The sequence below is a fragment of the Anguilla rostrata genome, chromosome 9 (assembly GCF_018555375.3).
Source record: "Anguilla rostrata isolate EN2019 chromosome 9, ASM1855537v3, whole genome shotgun sequence".
Taxonomy (NCBI): Eukaryota; Metazoa; Chordata; class Actinopteri; order Anguilliformes; family Anguillidae; genus Anguilla; species Anguilla rostrata.
The window spans coordinates 31,315,107-31,337,345 of record NC_057941.1 but is presented as its reverse complement, the minus strand read 5'-3'; the positions used below and the strand labels follow the sequence as shown (position 1 = coordinate 31,337,345).

The window sequence follows — 22,239 nt, the reverse complement described above, 5'->3', positions numbered from 1 at the left end:
TGCTAAGGCATACAGTACCTATGATGCACTGGCAATGTTTGTCTGTTTACGTGTTTTTGCTGAATTTGTGCACCATTACCTGTACTTGTTATTCTGAAATGTGTTCAGGACTTTTCTGGGTGTGGTCCTGTTTTCTGTGTGGGGAGGGCTGTGTGTGGCTGCGGAGCTAGCTAGCGATGAAGTCCAGATACACTGAAGCAAAAAGACAAGCAGACCGGGTTAGTTCAAGAAAGTTTACTTTACCTTGGAATTGCTTTTCCTTGGTGGCGTCAGCTGAAGTTCGGCAAGGGGATTAAAAGTGAGGCGGAGCTGGCTTGTTTTCTGTTGCCAGCAGTGAGACACTGGCAACAATAAGGACTTTCCCTAGGGTCTGAAATTTTCTAATTTAACGTTCCAGCAATAAAACCACTGTTACGGTTCAACATAATGCAATTCATTAAGCTATAATCAATCAAATCTGCCTTCTTACTGTCACTCATGGTCACTCATTTCACAGTACTAACGTTACCTCTAGCGATCCAGCTAGCTACATTAGGTAGGGTAATTTACTCAGCTTGAGTGGGTGGGGTTGAAGATGGAGGAGGAGACTTTGATTGTAAACACAGGCTAAGAAATCCTGCATAGTACACCTTTAGGTTTTTAACCAAAATTTTCAACAAACAAAGTACTGAAATAAGTAGAGTAAAAACTGGCAAAAAACAGAGACTGTAAAAAAGGTATGCTTAGACAAAATGGAACATAATATTAAAACCAAATTCCACAGCTGCAGAACCGAAGGCGCTATTGATCAATCTATCAGCAAATCAACATCCCATCGAGTGTCCTGATCATACTCATATTTCTGAGTTAAAACAGCTCTGTTATCCGGCCATAAACCTCTCTGCTATCGACCTCCGTTTTCCAAAAAAAAAAAAAAAAACACTCCTCATCGTTCAGCGTGAACGAGAGCCGGGATGAAAGACAGAGCACCGCAAAGGGAATTTCCCCTTCCCTATTAGCGCTGCAGATGCTCGTAAATTCTTTCGATATTTCTGCTTCTGCCTCTGATGTCTGAGGGTGCTTGTTTTTGTCATGGGAAAGGTGTGGAAAAAGATCGAGAGGGGAAGCAGCCCTGTCATCTTTCATCATATCTCATTTGTTGGACAGGGGGAGGGTGGGGACACTGTAATATCAATCACAATGAGAAGAACGGTCAAAATTGTGGTAAGTAATAATACTTTTATTAATGCGGTACATTATCATAACATTTATTGCATTGCCTGTGGAAATCATTCACTCCATTCAAATGACTTTGCGATTGGCTCTGCAAAAAAAGAAAAAGGCAACTAATGCCTTATAGAATTAATTGATGTTCAATGGCCATTCATAAATAATTTATATGGGGTGAGTGGTGCCTTTAGGACAGGCACTGCAGAACAATTTATTAATGTCAGCACTAGTAATACATATTAATATCGTTTTATATGTGGTTTATTCATGTGACTCTACTTTAAGCTTTTACCATGGTAACAATAACCTTTTATTATAGAACAATGACCTTACAAAACTGATTTATCAGGTGACATTTCAGATTATTACGTTATAAAAAGGTAACTGAATGTTTACTAGGACGTTATTTATGCTCGATAACAGTGATGGGAGAGTGAGGTCTTATGCGTCCAACAATGGAGTGAGTGTGTGGTATCAGAAACTGTCTTGTTTGAACCGCAGACAAAAGCAAGCGAGATTCAGATTGCTTTGTCACCTGTGACTAATTGTAGTTATAATCATTTTGGGGTTCACTCTTCCTTAAATGTCTTTATGGAAGTGCAGTCAGTGTGAGGTGAGCTCTCAACGTTTGGTGTGTGTGGAGCTTACCCTCCATCTTGTTCTCTCAAATACACCTGCCTACAAAATGGCTGTGTTCTGTAGGCAGGTGTATGTCCACCCCAGGTGCCAACCATTAAGAACAGGAAAGATCACAGACACAGATGGACGTTGCTTGTTTTAAAATAAATGGCTTAAAGTATGACTGCGACTTATTCAGAGGCAAAAAATGCCTGTTTTTTTAATGTCTCTGACATTTATGGCACTTTGATATGAAACCAGATAAACTTATTTTTGGGCATTAATATTTGTTGTCAATTTCAGGCCTGAAAAACTGTATGGAACCCTCAAAAATGAATATATTTTCAAATCAAGTAAACTTCACTGTATGGAGCATTATTGTGTCTTCATTATCAAAATCACTAATATTGGGAATTTAGGATAAACCTGCTCACACATACTATACATCACAAAAGTGATTACATTACTATAAATGCTCATTTTCTTTTCACCACTTTGATTTCCCTAAAGATCCTAAATTGATGAAATTGTGAGAGATATGATCCAGGGCTGAATGAAGTGAAGTTCCCAGCTGAAACTTTTGTTACTTTTATTCATTGTATGAGTTATACTATTGGTATTAATTCAGTTTCTAGCTACGTTGGCTAGCATTAGTGTTTCCATCAAGCAGCTAGCTTTGGCTAGCCAGATTGACGTTATGTGATTTGTTTTAGTGTGAAATATTTTCTCTGTTATTGGTATCAATAAAGCCATAGTATTAATGCACTTACATTGTCACTTGTCAACTTACAGCAGATCTTATTTCTATATTTATTTTAGCCAGTAAGACATGAGTGCAGACATCAATAGTACGTGACTATGGTGCTGTCATTTTAAAAAATGGAGAATGCAAAAATAGAGAAGACAGGGCCGACGTGGTTTAAATGGATGCATTGTTTCTACTCTGTACTCCGCCAGCCTTAAAACCTATTGTGCCATTAACATTAAACCTATTAATGTAGCCTGGGTTGTGCACTGGTTCCTGTGTTTTATTAGACTTATTTAAAAAGCATTTAAATGGTGCGAATGCTAATGGGAGCCACCATTTTATCTGGATTGTTTGTCTACAGTTGTTGCTACATACTGTGTTGAAGACATGGCACTTTCATTGCATATTAGCATTACAAAATAAAAGCAACTTCCTGTAGCCTGCAATACAAATTCTCAGTCGGTGCCATTTGAGCCATTTGCCATTTTTCTTCTTTTTTTTTGCCTGATTAGAAATCGTATTGACTAGCCTACTTACTTGCTTAAATTGTGTGTGTATGCGTGTGTGGTTGATGGTGCATGAATGCACGTGCGGTTGTGTGTCTGTGTGTGTGTGTGTGGGTGTGGGTGGGTGCCTGTGTGTGTGTTTGTGTCTGTGTGTATGTGTATGTGTGGGTCTGTGCCTCTGTGTGTGTGTGTGTGTTTGTGTCATCAGACAGTTTTAGAGAGTTTTGTTAAAAAGTGCCCGTACCTCCCGCTGGAGAATGGATCAGGTCTTGGGCTGTGGGGTGACTCACTGTCTGTTTTGGCTCAGCGAGTAAATCGGTAGCACACAGAAGATAACTAGAAAAAACAAAATATATCTTGGAGAAATCAATATGGTATATTCCAGCGTTCCCCGCTGAATCGCCCGCAGAATAACACTTTGAGAAGCTGAGCTGCAGCGTGGGACCCTGGATGACTGGGAGGGAGCGGGAGATAAACCATGTCCTTGAGATTCAAGGCCAACCCTGAACTAAGATGCACAAGGAGGGCGGGCTGGGGAACAGGGGGTGGGTGGTGGGGGATGGGTGGTTTCATGGAGATTGGATCTTCTTGATTGTTAATGCAAATCTTCTTTGATTGGATTAACATGTCATTAAAGAATGAATATCTTTCTCCCCTCCTACTGAAGGAAAAAACTTAAAACACTGACAAAAAACATAAAGCCTTTAAAAGAACAGTTGCTGCTACTACTCTTAACTGATCCCTCTATTACTACTACAGGACTACTACAGGTATTGCTACTACTAAGTTTTAGGCAAAAATGGGAATTTGTATCATGATAAGTTGTGATAAAATGCTTATAGACTTTATAGGCCTTCTTCATAAGATGTGAAATTAATCACATGGTCACCTTAGTAACATAAACACCAGTAATGACAGCTGATACTCTACACTGCAGTCCATAAGTGAACATTCTGACCAGTTTTAGGGCAGCTTGTGGTTATCAAAGGTTAATTGTAGCTGATTACATTCGTATTGCACTGAGGGCATTTTCAGGAGATGGAGGATGATGTTAAGGTCAATCAAAGAGCTTAGATCGTGTGCGATCGTAACTCTTTTTATGTTTATGTTTATTTCATTTATTTATTTTTAGACTGGCGTACCACCAGGGGGCAGCTGATTGCACAAAGTACAATGCCATTAAGCTCAGTGTTTGGATCAGTATTTCAGTGCGATAGTGTACGCCACAAAGTAAAATTTTATTTCATGCTGTAAAATCTGAGGTCTATTAATGGCACTTAATGTCTGAACTAGAAAAGGTTTTGTTTGTTGTTTGTTAGTTATTTTCTAATGAGTTTATATACGTTTGGACTGCTGCATTTCACTACAATACACAAACAAGGGCTATTTTTAACATCCATGCGTATCTAGATTATCTAGAAAACGATAGAATTGCAAACTGTGATTTGAACTGTCCCAAAGAAGATGCGTAATTCTGACAAACTGGAAGCCATTGAGGGAGAAAAGCAATATAGAATGATGTAGAGGCCGGGCTGCGAGTTTAAGGCTCCTGAGGGGTGTTTCCTGCAATGTCATAAAATGAAGGGAATCAATCGAGAGGTGGGGAGTGGGGGGGGGGGGTGGCGGGGCGGAGGGGAAGGGGATGGGGAGGGGGAGGGGGAGACAAGGAGGCAGGTCTTACTGCTGCTGAAGTGTGCACAGTTAGGTGTGTTTGTTTTTACTTAACTGTGCCCCTTCCTGTGAAACTGCCTCTGCTCAAAAACCGTCCAGTGGATCCCAACATGCAGGGGAAACTGAGGAGGAGTTGTGCTACTGTTACTACTGTACTTATTATCATTATTATTATTATTATTATTATTATTATTATAATAACAACCATAACAAAAACAACAGTAATAACAAAAATAATGCATTTCCTTAGCTGACAAATGATTCACTCCCTTCTGCGCTGTTAATTCATATTCTCTTAAAAGCAAATTCATCAGTGGTAATTGCATGCGGTCCCCTGCTCTCCCGGTCATATGTTGGGAAATGGAGACGCTAATTTAGATGCTAGGATGCCGAATGCCCCCCCCTCCCCCCCTCGCCCCCCAGCCATTACACGCGGAGAGGCACTTTAAGCACCATGCCAAGCCCCATCCAGCATTTCTCTCCCCCCCCCATCTAAGAGAGATATTGCTCCGTCGCCAGCCATTAGAGATGCACAGAGTAGAAATGTCATTTTTACTATTTGAAAAGCAATTCCATTATGTGAAAAGGATTGAATTTTCCTCCTCCTCGACGAATGGCCTTTGTGGGTGCGGTGGAGCCGCGGTGGAGAGGACAGAATGTAGCCCGCCGATAATTGAATATGTTCGGCTGAAATCGCACACGTGGAGCCGGGCGGGATAGACGGACGAGGTGTGGGAGCTCTCTCTGTACCCCGACGCGCCCGTAGACGGGGTGGGGGGGGGGGGGTAGTAGGGGGCGTGGTGCCCAGTGGCAAAATGAGTTGGCAAGAACAGAACAGAGGGGAGGCCCCTTTCATGGATCTGTCCCAAAAAAAAAGAATGGCAGATGCTTTTAAATTTGCAAGGTTATGCTCTGGTAGATATGCCGGGCGGTGGGGGATATTTTTCTCAGGCATAAATTTGAAGCCATGATCTGCCTTCAAAGCTTTGCTATGCTCTCCTTCCTGTCCTCTGCATCATTCCTTTAATAATGGACTATCGTGGACAGAGGAGGTGACTCACTGTACTAAACGTAGTGTGTGTGTTTGTAAGCGACAGTAACAGATATCAGTTAGCTTTCTGCAGAATTAGTATTTGCAGTCAGTAAGCAGTTCATTGAATTTATTGTTAGAATTGCTGCATTGATCAAAATGTTCATTATTATAAAGAGAGAGAGAGAGAGGTTACCGTAATGTAAGCTTATCTTCTGATTGGCTGGATCGCTGAGGGGTGGGTTCAGTAAAGGGTTGTGTGTCCTTAGTGATGATAAATTGTGCAAAAAGGCCTTAATCCGTGCATACCTTGGGATTCAGGAAAAGCTTACTGTGGTTAAAAGCCACAATTAATAACCTCTGCTGACAGCGACACAGTGTACCTCTGGCATAAATACACATATCATTTTCTGTATGCATATGTATTTCTGAGATATTCATTTGAAATCAAGAGGAGATTATGTAAAGGAGGTTCATTAAGAATTCCAACTAATTCACAAATCTCTGTGAATTATGCAGCGCTATTAACCAAAAAAAGGACTTGCTGTTAACTGTGACGGTTTTAATTGAGGAGGTGCTAGCGAATCAGACAGAGGTTATTTTGGTCAAAAACAGAACAGATTCATATGCTGGCATTGAAATTTTTTTTTTCCTTTTCATGCATCTTGGTGTTTGTGAATGTCTTTTTTTTGCATTCCTTAATGATCATATTAAACACATCTGATTTTTTTTGTGATTAAGCTCTACCCACCTTTACCATCATGAGATGTTGCATCAAAACATCTATTCATTTTGTGGGGATTGGGACTGTGGAACCCTGCGTAGTTTCCCAGAAAGCGTAAAAGCATTTGAATAGGGTAATCTCTTTGCTAATTGCAAGCAGCACTAAGCATTTTTTGGTTGACTGCGTGATTATCCGTTTAGCATAAATTATTTCATGAACGAAACTTGCTTGTTCCTCTGTTGTGCAACATTTTTTTGCAGTTAAATCACGGGAATCCGATATGTGGTTGTGATTCATTCTTTCTGAATGCACTTGGTGAATTCTGAGTGAACCGTCCTCCCCATCCAGCGGCCTGCACTCTGTCATACTCTTGGGACACACTACCTTTGTTATGCACTACCTTTGTTAAACCCACCCCCCCCCCCCCGCCGGCACACACACACACACGCACTCCCACAGTCCTCTCTGGCGCAGATTGTGAAACGTCCTTTTTTTTGCCAGAGCTCTGGTCGATTTTATTGAGCCATCGGTCTGCCTCGTTCTCTTATCTTCTCCTCCTCATCTCCAGCCAAAAGGGGAGGGGCTTTTTTGTGCGTGTGCACATTTCTGCATTTTTTTTTCGTGGGTCTGTGTGCAGGCGCAAAAGCACGGCGTGGCAGAGGTAACGCATAGGAAGGCCTCGGGGCGAGGCCCCTGGTTTGTGCGCTAGAGAGAGTGCGCTAGAGAGAGTGCGCTAGAGAGAGTGCGCTAGAGAGAGTGCGCTAGAGAGAGTGCACTAGAGAGAGTGCGCTAGAGAGAGTGCGCTAGAGAGAGTGCGCTAGAGAGAGTGCGCTAGCGCACGGCCGGGCCCCAGTCCCTCCCCACCAAAGCCCCGACGGTCTCCTGAGACACCTTTACGAATGCAGCCGCCGTTCCTCTCCAAATGTGCCCCAGCTGGAGCTCCCAGCGTACACCTGCGAGCTGCAGGCCGTCGCGTTCGCGCAGCGCTGAGCTCGGACGGCGTGCGGTACGCTCACGCGCTTCGGCTGGGTCCTGTTCCCAGCGCACAAACGCGCTCCGCACTGCGCCTGCTTCTAAAATGACCTCCATGCTTAAAGAAAGGGTACATAAATATAAACAGGTATCTCCTGAGCCTCGGTGGAAGGGTCTCGTGGGCGCAATCTGATCTCATGAATCAAGCGCGCTCTCGACGTGCACGGTGTTTACCGTACATGCGCTGCCGGAGCCCGGGCTCTTCGCCGCTTCTCCGCGGCGTCCGTGTTTATCTTGCCGCTCTATCCGAAAGCGCATCGTTCCCTGATTAACTCCGCGTTAACCGCTCGCGATGGCTCAGAGATGATTCGCGGTTCGGTGCGATCGCCAGCGTTCGATGCCTCTAAACGAGCGCAGAAGCCCAGTTGTGTGTGGGGAAGAAGTCAGGTGTCACATTGGTTGCTGATTGGTTGCCAATCATAGAAGACCTAAATATACCATTAAAGCACAGAGTCAGAAACAGTCAAGCATAAACATGCATATCACAGCTGACTGAAGGCAAAGCAATGATGCCTCCTGTTAGTTCATATGACATCTCATCATCTTTAAAGGCAGAATTGATAAAGCTAACTGGCATGCAGAGCAGGCAATCCAAATGATTTTCATCTATCTTCTTTTTATTCTATCTGTGTAGTAAATTCAATACCAGCATCTAAAAGCAATAAAATTACTTTTAGCATTTATTCTGATGTGTGATGATACCAAATAGGGCAGTTCGGTGGTACAGTGAATAGCAAGAAGGTCCAGTAATTTAGCTCTGTTTTTGTGAAGAAAACTGGATTTTAGGTCTATGGGTTCTTCACAATCAACTTTCTAATATATTACACATACCTCCAGAATTTTTACTTTTTTCTATTTATTCATTTGTGTATTTGTTTATTTATTTAGTTATTTATTTTGTGGGTGGGGTGGCTATGTTCCTGGTGTTTTTATATCTTTGTGCTCTGTCGGTTATTTGCTGTTCCGACACAGTAAAGAACCACTCCACTTCTCAAACTATTCATATTCACCGAAACCTTTCAGAACTACTGACTCCACAGTTTTTCGCATCGCCCTCGTAAAGTAAAGCGATAAAAGGCCGACAGACGGAGAAGTCCATACGAGTTCAGAAACGGGTTCCAGGTGTCCTGTTTCTAGAAACCTCTTTTCTTCGCCCACAGTTGCCTCTCCTCTGCCAGCAGTGCCTCTGGCGCCAGCGCTGTGCAATCTGTACCTGCATATCACACGCCGTTTAGCTGCAGCACGTACGAGCGCTCCTCTGACACTCTCACCTGCGAGCCGGCGGCCATTTTCCAGCCTGACGTCCACACCTCAGCTCAGAGAGGGGGGGAGGGAGAGAGTGCAAGGGGGAGAGAGTGTGCGAGAGCAGGGAGAGAGAGTGGGAAAAAGAGAGAGAGCAAGTGATAGCAGGGAGAGAGGGGGAGAGAGAGTGAGAAAAAAGAGAGAGGGGGAGAGAGAGAGAAAGAGAGAGAGGGAACAGGAGTGCCTGCTCAACCCTTCCATAAAGTTCATATCCCTTTCTTTTATCCTCCCTCATGGATTTTCGAGGACTGTTTGGCTGGTGCAGCAGAGGGCTGGACTGAAGCCCTGACACCCATGGCAGAATGAGACAGGAGAGCTGGCCCCCACTCCTGCAAATGTCAAAGCTGTGTGAGAGAGGAGACTCCAGAAGATGAGCAATACTTTTTGTGACCATACTGGGATGGGTCATAACCGCTTGTGCCAGCCAGGCACCTTGAAGGTGAAATTGAAAAATAAATGAAAGAAAGAGGACAGGAACAGAGAGAGAGGTGTATTTTACCAGAAAAGTGATATCTGCTAATTATCCTCTAATCTCCCCCCGGTGTGTAATCTTTGGGAATTCTCTGTGATTTGATGTAATGTCCAAGTGTCAGGTGGTTCAGCAGAAGCGTCGTTTGATGCCTCGGGCGCATTTAAGTTCGATGAGAGAGCTGTGAACACAGCAGTCCTATTAAAATTTCAATTAGCTGGGGTGATTAACTGCCAGGTTTTAACTGTGTCTGTGGGAGTCGTTGGGGTCCCAAAGCTGGGGAAAGCTTGTGAGGTGAATCCACAGTTCTTTGGATAAGCTCCTCCCCCACATCTCCTTCCACCAATCCAGTCTGAGCATATGAAACCTGGCTTTCATAGCACAAGCTGTCGGCAGTGTGACAGTGCGAAAGTTGTCATGCCAACATTGTGGCGCAGCATGAGGGAGCTTTTAACCTGAAGGTTGCAGATTTGTTCCAGGGTGGGAGTTTGCCATCCGTGCTGTACTCTTGAGTAAAATACATAACCTAAATTGGCTCGGTAAATATCCTGCCTTTTAGAGGATGTCTGTGAAAAATAGGGGACGTGGCAGAGCTAGCTCGGAGAAGAGGATCTGCCAAGCCAGTAAGTGAAGCAGTAGTTTCTGTGTTGAGGGCACTTGTGTGGAAATAATCATTTGAATGTATTGGAGTGTTTCCCTCTATGGGGTCTGAAACTGCTTGACTTTTTCCTCTTGTTATTTCTTTAACCCAGCGTTGTCCAATCATGTGCCACGAAGAACCGAGAGTGTGCAGGTTTTTTGTTCCAGCCAATCACTACATCTGCTGATTTCACTAATTAGCTCCCTCCTGTCTGGTTGAAGGTGTGTTAATTGGTGAAATCAGCTGGCACATGATTGGCCAGCACTGCTGTAACCAATATCATTATTTTCGCATCCTACTATTTTTTTATTTCTTTCTGTTGTTCATAGTTTTGATTGGCCAGTCCTCTTGCTTCTGGCACACCTCGCATCATTTCAGAAACCACAGCACACTGGCGACCGCTGTTTCTGCCCGCTCTGCAGTCGTCGTGCGAAAGGAGTTATCGTGTCAGGGGAGCGTACTTCACGCTCAGCGGGGTACAGACAGGACGCTGTGTACAGCCAGATGACCCTGGCGACCCCCGAGCCCCTCCTCCCTGCGCCGAGCTGTGCCCAGCCGTGCTCCGCATCACAGGGCTGCCAGGAATAGCCATCGCTAGCACAGTCAGGGTCATATATCTCCGGGCCATCGCCGATATTATATGTGATCCGCAGTGGAGGCAGTGTGCATGTTCGGTGAGAGGGGCAGAGGGGAGGGAGCAGGCTTGCTGTAACCCCTGAGTAGTGGAGGTCCAGTGGTGGGGGAGGTGAGAAAGTCAGGAAACGTAAGCCTGTGTAAGAGGCAAGAGCCATGGACAAGAGCCTCCAAACAGCTAAATCAAAGCTAGCAGCTAAATTAAAGCTAGCAGGCCAAGAGCATACATTTAGCTTTTAATAACGGCCTTGAACCATTATTATTATTATTATTATTATTATTATTATTATTATTATTATTAGTTGTAGCAGTAATGGTATCAATTAGGAATAGGGGAGCCAGGGAACATAACACATTTAATTTCTTAAGGGTCCTTAAGTTGTTATTAATATGATGATGATGATGACAAAGTTGTTGTTTTTTTGTTTTGTTTTGCAATTCATCTGAAATATTTTAATCATATAGGTGAGAACTTATCAGCAATCAGTAACAGTAATCAATCACATTTTACATGAAACGATTTTTAATTATGAAAAGGAAATTGTTGTCTCTTCTTTTGTTTTCTGTGCTTCTAAAATGGATGCTAATTCAGAGCAACAGAAAAACCTTAGAATCAGTCAAAAGGAATCATCTGATAATGAGTTATGCTAATTCAAATTGGCACTCTTGTTAATCATGCAAAAGAATAACAAACAAACAGGTTTAGAATAATTACAAAGTAAAGGCAAGTGCTCTGTCTCCTCCCTTTGTAGTTTGCTGACATTTACTGTTTCATAATGTGAGGGAACTGTGGTTGATTGCCACTGCATGCAGTTTGGCTTAATGGCCATTCAATGAGACTTATAACGCCGCACTGCCCTGGTGTGGTATGGGCAGGTTGCGCAGGCCAATTACTGGAGTAAATCAGCTCGTTTGGGTGTGTTCTGTCCAGCCCATCATTGATTCAGAGCACCCACACGTCCAGCTGAGACATTTCGGAGTTCGGCTGCTCTCTGGCTGGCGATTCAGAAGGCGACGCTCAATATTGTTCTGGCAATGGTTGCGGTACACGAGCGTTGTGAATTTAGCTGACAATCAGTTGTGTTCCGGCATTAACAGTTCTACAGCATCTGTGTATTTCATCCCACTCTGAGTGTGTATTAAGCTCCCGGCATCTTTGATGATACACAGTAAATTGTATCCACCGATGGCAAAAGCCTGTAGCTAATTTTTTTTTTTTTTCCATTCTTTGTTTTTCATAACATCAAAAATATAATTTTTTTCTTTCTTCTGCTTACTCTTGGGCTAAACAGAACTGTGTGCAATGAGTGGGGATTTGAGTGGAAAGTAGGCAGTATCATTATATATTATACAGTGCACTGTGCATTTCGTTTTTGTGGAGCTTTTTGTTTGTCATATGAATTTTGCATGATATGACCATTGCATTAATCTCAGTTTGGGAATGTGTGATAATCCCAGTGTGAGAATGTGTGGTGATTCCTGTTTGGGAATGTGAATTAATCCCAGTTTAGGAATTGAAATGAATCTCAGTATCTGAGCGCAGTATCTGATAGCCCCGCCTACAATGTCCCTGAGATTGCTTAAACTTCACCGAATATTTTCACCAGTGACAATTCGGACCGGCAGAGGGCAAGGATGCCCAGAGCATTTCCACGAGCAGCATGTCCACCTGTTCTCCTTCATGAAGGATCCCACTAATGTTTTTTTTTTTTTAAATAGCAAATAGCAATGATTGGGTAAATATGAGCGTGAATCATCACGCTTTGAAGATGCTTGATTGGCGGGGGTATGAAGCTGCATAGCATTAGCTCCTACAGGTGCCTCGACATCTCCATCAGGGACGGCAGGCAGAGTTATGGCCTGCCTCGCTCTCTGGGGTACTGGTCTGACATCAGCATTATTCTTTTTTACTGTTATATGTTTATTGGGCAGATGCCCTTATCCCGCTCGTGTTCCGGTACATTAGCAATTGGACGGCTGCATACTAGCGGCTAATTGGAAAAAACAACATAAGATGTAGCGTGCTGCTACCTAAAAGGAAACATCAAACCAGCTTAACCAACTGGTGCAATTATCAGCGTGACTTCACTTATAGCTATACACTGACTACATATACATGTCTGAGATTATTACACATATTATGAAGAGTAAAGGAGTGTCATGGTAGCTGAATTTTTTTTTTTCCCCCCCTGTCTTTGTAAAGGGTTTTCTCTAGTGTTATCAGTTCATGCATCATGCAGCTATAGAGTGTGATGATTTATTTGTGATGACCAAAAGCTAACACAGGTAATGAGCAATATTTAGTTCTACAAAGAGAAAAAAGGGAACTGTGGCATATTGGCAGAAATCTTTGAGAATTCTTTCATACAGAGTATTTCAAGATAATTCACGTCCTTCTGTCTGCACTTTTGTGCTGTCCTGCTCAGTCCAAAGCCACTCATTTTTGATCCGTGCCGGTCTGGGAACAGATGGCCCTTGCTACACAGTGATTGTGCGGTCAGTTAGGCATGGGGCATACTCAGGATCATTGTCTTGCAGAAAGGTCCGTCTGTGGCCAAGTTTGAGCTTCCTGAGGGGGGGGTACCACCAGGGGGATAACGGTCAAAACTATCAAAGTTACGATGTCCTTTTCACACTGTTGGTGGGCCTGGCCAAAAAGCTCAATTTTGGCCTCATCTGCATCCTTATCCAATCTAAGTGCAGTGTTTTCAGCTGAGCAACTGTATTAGTAAGTAGATTTAGTAATAATACTGCAGTACCTGTACCTGTTTTTAAAAAAAATATATACAGCCTTTTTGTTCATCTGCATGAAGGGTGACAGTCATTTTGGAGTGTGCCCTACGCACTGTGAGCAAATGATAATTTATCCATTTAAACAGGAGCGTTTCTTCTGCGTACACCTTCTTTGACTTATTTGCCGTTTGGCGGGGTTGTGAGGGAAATACTGATGTACAGACACAAACAGGGCATTAAACATAAGCAGTATGGATGTCCTGCCTGCCCGCTCTCGGGGGGGACATGCGGTGTGCGCTAACGAGCCAATGACCGCTCGCCATTCCGTCTGGGGTTTGTTTTCTGCGCTATTGATCCGAGACCTTTTTGATTCCGCTTCTCTTTTTTTTTCGACGGAAAATGAGAAACAGCGAATGCCTAAAGGGCACTACAGTTTTCAGGTAGAAAACTGAATTGCAAAACAATGCAGCAAATGTCCTTTCTGTAACTGAGATAGCAAAAGCCCAAATATTTTTGGCAGAATTTTTTTTTTTTTTTAAAGACAGCTTTAGGGATGGGGATCATTTTTAGGCTGAAATTTGTTTTTCTGCTTACAGCCACTTAAGAACACAGTGATTTTCTTAAGAGAGAGACAAGATTAGTTTTGCTTTTACACTTGTTTTCCAGGGACAAATAGCTAATATATACTTGAAAAGAAAGGCAGAAATGGTGTCCCTATATAAATCCAAAATGTAGGACATGTCCACGGGTGAGTATATTATGTGTTCTGGCTGGTGGGCGCTGGCTCTGTGTTTTAGTAAATATTTCAGAATGACTTGTGCTTAATAAAGATAAACTCACTGTACATCCTGGCCCTTTGGTAAAAAGGTGAAGGGTTTGTGCGTGAGGAAGCCAAACCTGACTGGCTGTCTGCCTGCCTGTGTGTGTTTCAGGAGAGCTGTTCATTGGTGGTGTGGAGAGGAGCAAGTACAACAGCCTGCCCAAACTCATCGCGTCCCGGGACGGGTACCAGGGCTGCCTGGCCTCTGTGGATCTGAACGGGAGACTGCCGGACCTGATCGCCGACGCCCTCCACAGGGAGGGGCTGGTGGAGCGGGGCTGTGACGGTGAGCGTCTGGAGCGCCACACAACGGCTAGACACACGTGCACACCTCCAGCAGACAGCACCGTTACACCTGTAATACATCAAACAGTACCATCAAACTCCTACAGCAAACAGCACCATCAAACTCCTACAACAAACAGCGTCATCATACATCTACAACAAACAGCACCATCAAACTCCTACAACAAACAGTACCATCATACATCTACAACAAACAGCATCATCATACATCTACAACAAACAGCACCATCAAACTCCTACAACAAACAGCACCATCAAACATCTACAACAAACAGCGTCATCATACATCTACAACAAACAGCACCATCAAACTCCTACAACAAACAGCACCATCAAACATCTACAACAAACAGCGTCATCATACATCTACAACAAACAGCACCATCAAACTCCTACAACAAACAGCACCATCAAACTCCTACAACAAACAGCACCATCATACATCTACAACAAACAGTACCATCAAACTCCTACAGCAAACAGCACCATCAAACTCCTACAACAAACAGTTACCATCATACATCTACAACAAACAGAACCATCAAACTCCTACAACAAACAGCACCATCAAACTCCTACAACAAACAGTTACCATCATACATCTACAACAAACAGCGTCATCATACATCTACAACAAACAGCATCATCATACATCTACAACAAACAGCACCATCAAACTCCTACAGCAAACAGCACCATCAAACTCCTACAACAAACAGTTACCATCATACATCTACAACAAACAGCGTCATCATACATCTACAACAAACAGCGTCATCATACATCTACAACAAACAGCACCATCAAACTCCTACAACAAACAGCACCATCAAACTCCTACAACAAACAGCGTCATCAAACACCTAAAACAAACAGCACCATCAAACTCCTACAACAAACAGCACCATCAAACTCCTACAACAAACAGCACCATCAAACTCCTACAACAAACAGCACCATCATACATCTACAACAAACAGCACCATCAAACTCCTACAACAAACAGCACCATCAAACTCCTACAACAAACAGCACCATCAAACTCCTACAACAAACAGCACCATCAAACTCCTACAGCAAACAGCACCATCATACACCTGCAACAAAAAGCATGATCATACACATGCAACAAACAGCGGCATCATACACCTGCATCAAACAGCGCCATCATACACCTGCATCAAACATCTCATTGTAAACTCCTCAACCAAACAGCACCGTCATACATGCCTCCAATAAAATGTGACATCTTACATGTAAGTGCAGTACTCCTTTGCACTCCTCTAAGGAATGTCAGAAGAATGTCTGAAGTATAATCTGCCCAGTCATACGCATTTTAGGCGTGGAGCAGCACCCGTGCGCACAGTCATACTGACCGGTCTCTCATATGGCTTCCGGTTGAGTCGTATTCTGTCCGTCCCTTTGGCTCAGTCTTCATGACCTCCACAGTTAGAGCGTCTGTGGTCAGGGCGAGATGTGGGGGTACAGACTCTGGGTGCGCCCCGGCTGCTCGCAGTTAAGCGTTCCACACATCGCGAGAGAAGCGAGGAGCACGTGTGTGTGCCGTGTGCCTTTTCCTAACCCTGTGCCCCCCCAGCCCCCCCAATGCACCCCCCTCCCCGCCACCGCCTTTGCTTTCCGCAAAACTATCATTCAATGAGCGTCAATTGCTGCTTTTCAGAGAAAGAAAATCAAAGAGAATTTTTTTTTTTTAAATAACTGCTTTTTTCTTTTTTTAAATGTTTTTGTCAGTCGAGGCATGCCCGGGGACTTGTTATCATCTGAAGGCACACCATGTTGCTCTGTTTAAAGTCTTGAGTTTGAGTCTCCCATTAGTGTCATATTACCAGCTACAGATTCTCCCCTCGTTCGCCGCCACAGCCTCTCATACGTTTGAATGAGTCATTCTAAACTACTTTTCCAAAAATAATTTCACAAGGCTTGCCGTAAGAGGGTATCCCCCAGGGATGCATTTTTTGGCTTGTTTGCGCCACGTTTTGTGAATTCTGTTACTCTATGACAAATTAGTGCAGAGAATTTGGAACAGAACTTTCAGTTGAGAACGCTTTTATTACATTTCTTTCATTGCACTCCTAGCCAGAGAAATATGCATATTTAAAAATATGGTCACACTTTTACACAAAGTAATTCTTCAAACATTCCCACAGCATAATATTATTTTATACTGTACATTACACTTACAGTTAGGTGGCTGTGCAGCAGCTTTACTCAGTGTGGAGGCACCAGGGACATTGTGTGTCACCACTTCTGTGAATACCATATTACATTATGCCATTAGTTGCACATATTGTGTCATTCTTCATAGCACATTGTACTTGTATAATAATGATTTATAAACATGTTATGGCAGGTGGGTGACAGTATAAATGCTTCATGGAGGTTATAGCGCTTAAATACTGGTCGAGCACACTGCTGCCAGTGCCATTGATGACTGCGGGAACGTTTCATTCATCCCATCGCAAAAGTCATCGGCCCCAAACCTTTTCACTTGAGCGCAATATCAGTTTGATTCAAACTCAGAATCAAAAGTTTGCAGTTCTGATCAGGTGGTCCCTGCCGCACAGTAGGTACTTATCGTAGGCTGCCGTGGGATCTTAAAACAGAATGTTGTCTTAGAAAAATTAGTCTGCGATGTTTCAAGTACTGTATGTACATGCATTGACATTGTACCTTGACTCCGCAGTCTATTTACAGAAGCACTGTTTCCTATAAGCCTTGCAGTCAGACCCGCATTCTCCTTGGGGGGAGACACTAGCCGGCTTTTTTTTCACCAGCCAAACTTTTCATTACTTTGAATTGAGTAATTCATAAACCGCGCACAAAATTAGCATTTTATTTTTCCTGCAGATAGCTCTCTGGGAGGTGACGCAGAGTTTAAATTAGTGAAAAGCAAGCCTTTGCTGTCAGCAAATCATCCCACATCAAAGGCCCTTTGGCTTGTGAAATTCATTTCTGTGATCGTCGTTTTAGCTCTGCAATACTTTTTAGCTTTTCGTTCAATTGAACAAATAAAGGTAGTTTATTTATGCACATTCTATTTTCTGTGAGTGAACAGAGAGCTATCCATACAAAAAATGTCCCCACTGGGGTTTGCATTCTGCTTTCTATAATGGCTGACTTACACCGCAGGCAGCCAGGAGGAAGAGGGAAGGCATCTGAGTTTGATTAATGTGGTCTGGAAAGCTTAATTGTGCTTCTGCAGGAAGTTCAGTACACAGTACATATCTAAAAAAAAAACAATGTTTTGCACACCGGCCATGGTTCTCCTTTAAGAGAAATGGCGGCATCTTCTCCTCCTCCGTGGCTGTGGCAGAGCCCAGCCCAGCTGTGGGACAGCTGGATGAAGCTGGCTGCCGGTTTGATTTCTCCATCTGATTCTCAAAGGGAAGCGCAGATGTCTCTCTCCGCGGGTTTCCTTTTTTCTTTCTTTCCTCCGGCGCACAGCTGTTTCCCGCCGTGCCGATGCGTGCGCGCCGTGGCGACCGGGCGAGGCAGGCGGCGGGGCGGCGCCCCGGTTTCAGACGCGGCTCGTGAAACGCGGCGGCGTCGCGCCCCTCCGGGGGTTCCCTCCACTGATCTCAAAAAACCCCACGTCTCATATTTTATTCACAAACACCTCGCTTTATTTAATCTCTCCTCTCGAACCCTCCACCAGCTCATTATGCAGAGCGAGGCCGCCTCAGCTGGCGGGCTGGCCTGGGTGAAGACGTGGCCGTGTCTAACGCCTAATCAAACCGCTACAACCACGCCCACGAAGGACAAAATGCGAATGCAGTCATATGGAGAAACTACCACACACACCATGTGTACACTCTTAATCATATTCAATAAATATAATATATTTCATTACGATGAAAAGTCACTGTGTTGCTGCTCACATGGCCTTGCTGAATAATGTTTGCTGTGGATGAATGCAAATCAACCGAGCCCTGTGGCTCCTCCCCCTTAGGCCCCAGCACAACCTGTACGGAGGACTCCTGCTCCAATCAGGGGGTGTGTCTCCAGCAATGGGAGGGCTTCTCCTGCGACTGTACCATGACGTCCTACGGGGGTGCACACTGCAGCGACCGTGAGTACCCGCGCGCTAACTTCCTTTCCTGCTGGCTTTGATAGAGATGAACCCGGGGAGGTTGTGTAAGGGGAAGCCAAGGGAACTGCCAACTGCATGTAATGTTCTCCTCTGTTTGTGGGCGTTATCTCACAACTTATAGCCGCTAAGCAGTACGGCCCCTGTGTTGTTGCATGAATGGGACTGCCCCTAGCTCCTCTTAGTGTGTAAAAATATGAGGGCTACAAGTTTCCCCCACTCAAAAGTAAGCAAATTTGCATATGTTTTTATTTGTCGGTGGGGTGTAGCATATTAGAAACATACATGATCACATTTGCATACACTTTTTGTCTTGATAAGCACTGCAGTCCAAAAGTATATTTTTTCCATGTATACGGAGTGCGGTGTACAAAATGCATGTTTCCTGCAAAAATAACGTGTTTGCTGGGCACACTAAACAAGATCCTTGAATTGTTATGCACTGTTTGTGATTCACATGGAACGTGCAACCAAAACACACCTCTACATATGATTCTATTTTCTGGAAAGGATCGCAAAGTTAGAATTTGTGAGATAAAACATACACCATGGTCACTTGCATTAAGTGTATAAGTGTATAATATGTCTGCACATGAGGCCGCACTGTTCGTTGCCGTGGGATCAAAAGGTGAGTACTAACAGAACATACGGCGGTCCGTACTACTCTTACTGTCCAATAAAATCGATTTTATTTTCACAAATGTGGGACATTCCAGTCCACCGCTGTACTGATGACCATGCTAGTGGATATAAATTCTGCCCTTTGTGCATGCATGTAAAATCAATAGCATCAGTGTGCAGACTTGTCCATTGGATGGTCACTTATGAATCGCAGGAAGAATCCATAAGCAGCGGCCCTGTTTGTGTCTAAATTGATGACGCGAATATGTGCTGCTCAGTGCTTCTGTACACTGCGGATGGTTCTGGAAGACGGGTTGGTTGGGGAAGGAGGATTATTTGCGGGGTTTGAAAACTAGATGTTATAGGACTGAACAGCTGTAATGTATTTGTCCTGGGAGCTGGAGGGAGGACATTGATCACGTGGTGTGCAGGCTTGCGCTGTCCCACACAAACCCACCCCCCCCCCCCAACCCTGCCCTGACGGGGGAACGGCTCTGGAGACGCTGGAATAATGAGGTAAATTAGGATGGATCGGGCTCGTGGCTCCAATCTGGCACAAATAGCGCTGCAGGTGTGCAGCTCCAGCGCCCCCCCCAACCTCCCCACCTCCACTCGCCCGAGCACACCACCCCCAGCACTTTACGGTCCTTTTACTGTTCTCAGCCGAAATAAATTTGGCGGTAGGGCAAAATTAATTGGGTTGTTCTGCCCCCTCCCTCCCCCCTTTTTATTTATTTATTTATTTATTTATTTTTGGCCGTTTTTTTGTTTTTTTTTTTGGCGAGAGTGACAGCGGCATTGCACTGGTCCGGGTCGTTATTGGAACCCGCGTCAGCCTCTGCAGCCGCTGAGGTAATTGCCTCATATCAGTTTAATTACATCCTGAGACGCTGTTCTGCGGCTCGCCGCGCTCTCATTGGCTGCGACGGCGAGAGGTGGAATACCTTAAGTGGATTGACCCGGTTCTGTTGTACTTCATTTACCGTGGTGACATACAGTAATATGTGAGAGCGGAGAGGGGTGGGTTTGTTTATGCCTGAGAGTAAACCGTCCTCATTTCAGTATGCATGAAGCGCCGCGTTGCTAAATGAGAAACAATAATTTATGCTTTATGGTTTACATTTCCGTTTTTTGATGGGATTGAAACACATGGTTGTGTAAGGGAGAGCTGTGAGGTGAAAGGAAGTAATAGGGAGAGGTATTTGAAATAGGCAGACGTCACAGGGGTGAGGCTGGCCAGAGGTGGGGATGGATAGTGTGGGTGGCCTACGGCTCGCGTCAGGCCTGGGTCCAAATAGCTGGGCCTTTGCAAACACTTTTGTGATTATGTGACAGAATTAAATTTGACAGGTTTGAAATTTTAGTGCTGCCAATTCTGAACCTGCCCCATGACCCCACTGAATCTGCTGTAGCTCAGGACTACCTGCTTGATAAATGGTTGTGATTGGTTGATTTGACTCTACAGATTGGACTTGGTATCCACCCATTCTGCCATTAGTGAGGCCTGACTTTTCCTTCACGAGAATATACATTGTTTGGCTTAAAACTGAAGCCATAAAATGGTTGTGTGGATCATTTGGTGCATAATCTTATGTTGTTCCTAGTGCCCATATTTTATTAACGAAAGCCTTAGGCTACCCATTGATGTTTCACTGCTGTGCAGATACCTGCTCTGCTAATTTATTCATTGAGCACAAAAGAACACAGATTAATTAAGACTTCGTACCTGTTATGCATTTTGTGATGGTCACTAGCAGCATGTTTGGTTTGTGTTGCTCTCGTGGGTGGGATTGGTTTCGGGACTCTTCAGCAAACGTTCTCCTTTTCCGAGGAAAGCTCTCGGTGAGCCGTGAGTCTGTTACCGCGGAGCTGGGATAACGAGCTCCGAGAATTGACTGGCGTGGCGGCCTCTCCGGTGATAGCCTCGCCGGTGTCCCATCTCTCCATGCTGTCGTTGCTTTCGCTCGCCGACCGCTGCCGCAATCCCAGATGTCTGTTCCTCCGTTCTCCGCGCTTTGACATTGCTGTCGTCCAGCTGATTAGGGGCTGAAAGATAGCGCTAGCCTTTGTGCTCCTCCATTATTACAGCGCCGCCTTTTATCGCGGAGCGCTAATCCTCGCGCGGGCGCGTCACCGTCCGCGGGCCCACTAATTAAAGACTTTGCAGCCCCCGAGCCGGAACAACGACAGCCGCGTGCTGGCCAAACAATTCCCGACGGGAATCTCGCGTGTACGCCGGACGTTCGCTTATTTTGAAATTACGGGAGCTGCACTGTGTGGCGCACTAGGCACGAAGTCCACAACTGTCATTTCGCTGCGTATTTGTTATTGTACTTATTTGTTTTTGTGTTATTGTATAAGTACTTTGTGATAGACGATAGCAAAGAATTGTCATGGCTAAAATATGTTTTTTTTAAATATAGAAATTGCTCTGATAAACGGTTCTGTGGATAATCCCTCTTTAATTTCTCTATCTCTACAATGAACTTGACCTCCTCCATCCTTACATTTATGGATGCCAATATTTACCCTCCAAAAGTGTAACAGGTGTGCCTCAAAGTGTTATAAAATGTTACATATTTACATGCACTGTACGACCAGAAAGCCAGAAAGGTACACAAGATCAGGATGTGTTTTCTGACTTTGTGACTGGATGTTAGGAAACAGTTGACACAGCTCACCCACGGGTTACATTGCAGACGAACAGTGGAGGCTGCAGAGATTTATGAAATTCATGGTCATTTCTGCAAGTAATTAGAAGGCATGCTGTTCAGTATTTTAGTTTCTTTAACATTTATGTTCCTGCTGTGGCCAAATCTCTTCTAGTTCAGGGTAGAATTAGATACCCACACACTGACGCACACACTAATGTGATGATGCAGTGTAAATCAGATCATAAATACCCAGAATATTTTTTTTTTAAATGTGGATGTATCTACACTCCAAAACTATAGATAAGAAGCATGACACTCCAACTGCTCATGGTCTGCGGTGCATTTTATGTAACTTTTATGTAAACCCTGGGTACCGAACAGGGGGTTCTTGAATGTACTGTAGGGGATCCCTGAC

The 22,239-nt window shown here is 44.2% G+C and overlaps 1 protein-coding gene across 4 annotated transcripts in view; it reads left to right on the top strand.

The window, feature by feature from the left end:
- Positions 1-22,239, top strand: part of LOC135263563 (neurexin-2-beta-like) — a 655,607-nt gene that overhangs the window by 340,537 nt on the left and 292,831 nt on the right. For all 4 annotated transcript variants that reach the window (XM_064351746.1, XM_064351747.1, XM_064351749.1 and 1 more), the window contains 2 exons: positions 14,248-14,421; positions 18,412-18,531. In XM_064351746.1, the coding sequence (XP_064207816.1) occupies positions 14,248-14,421; positions 18,412-18,531 (294 nt within the window). The remainder of the gene's footprint in view (positions 1-14,247; positions 14,422-18,411; positions 18,532-22,239) is intronic.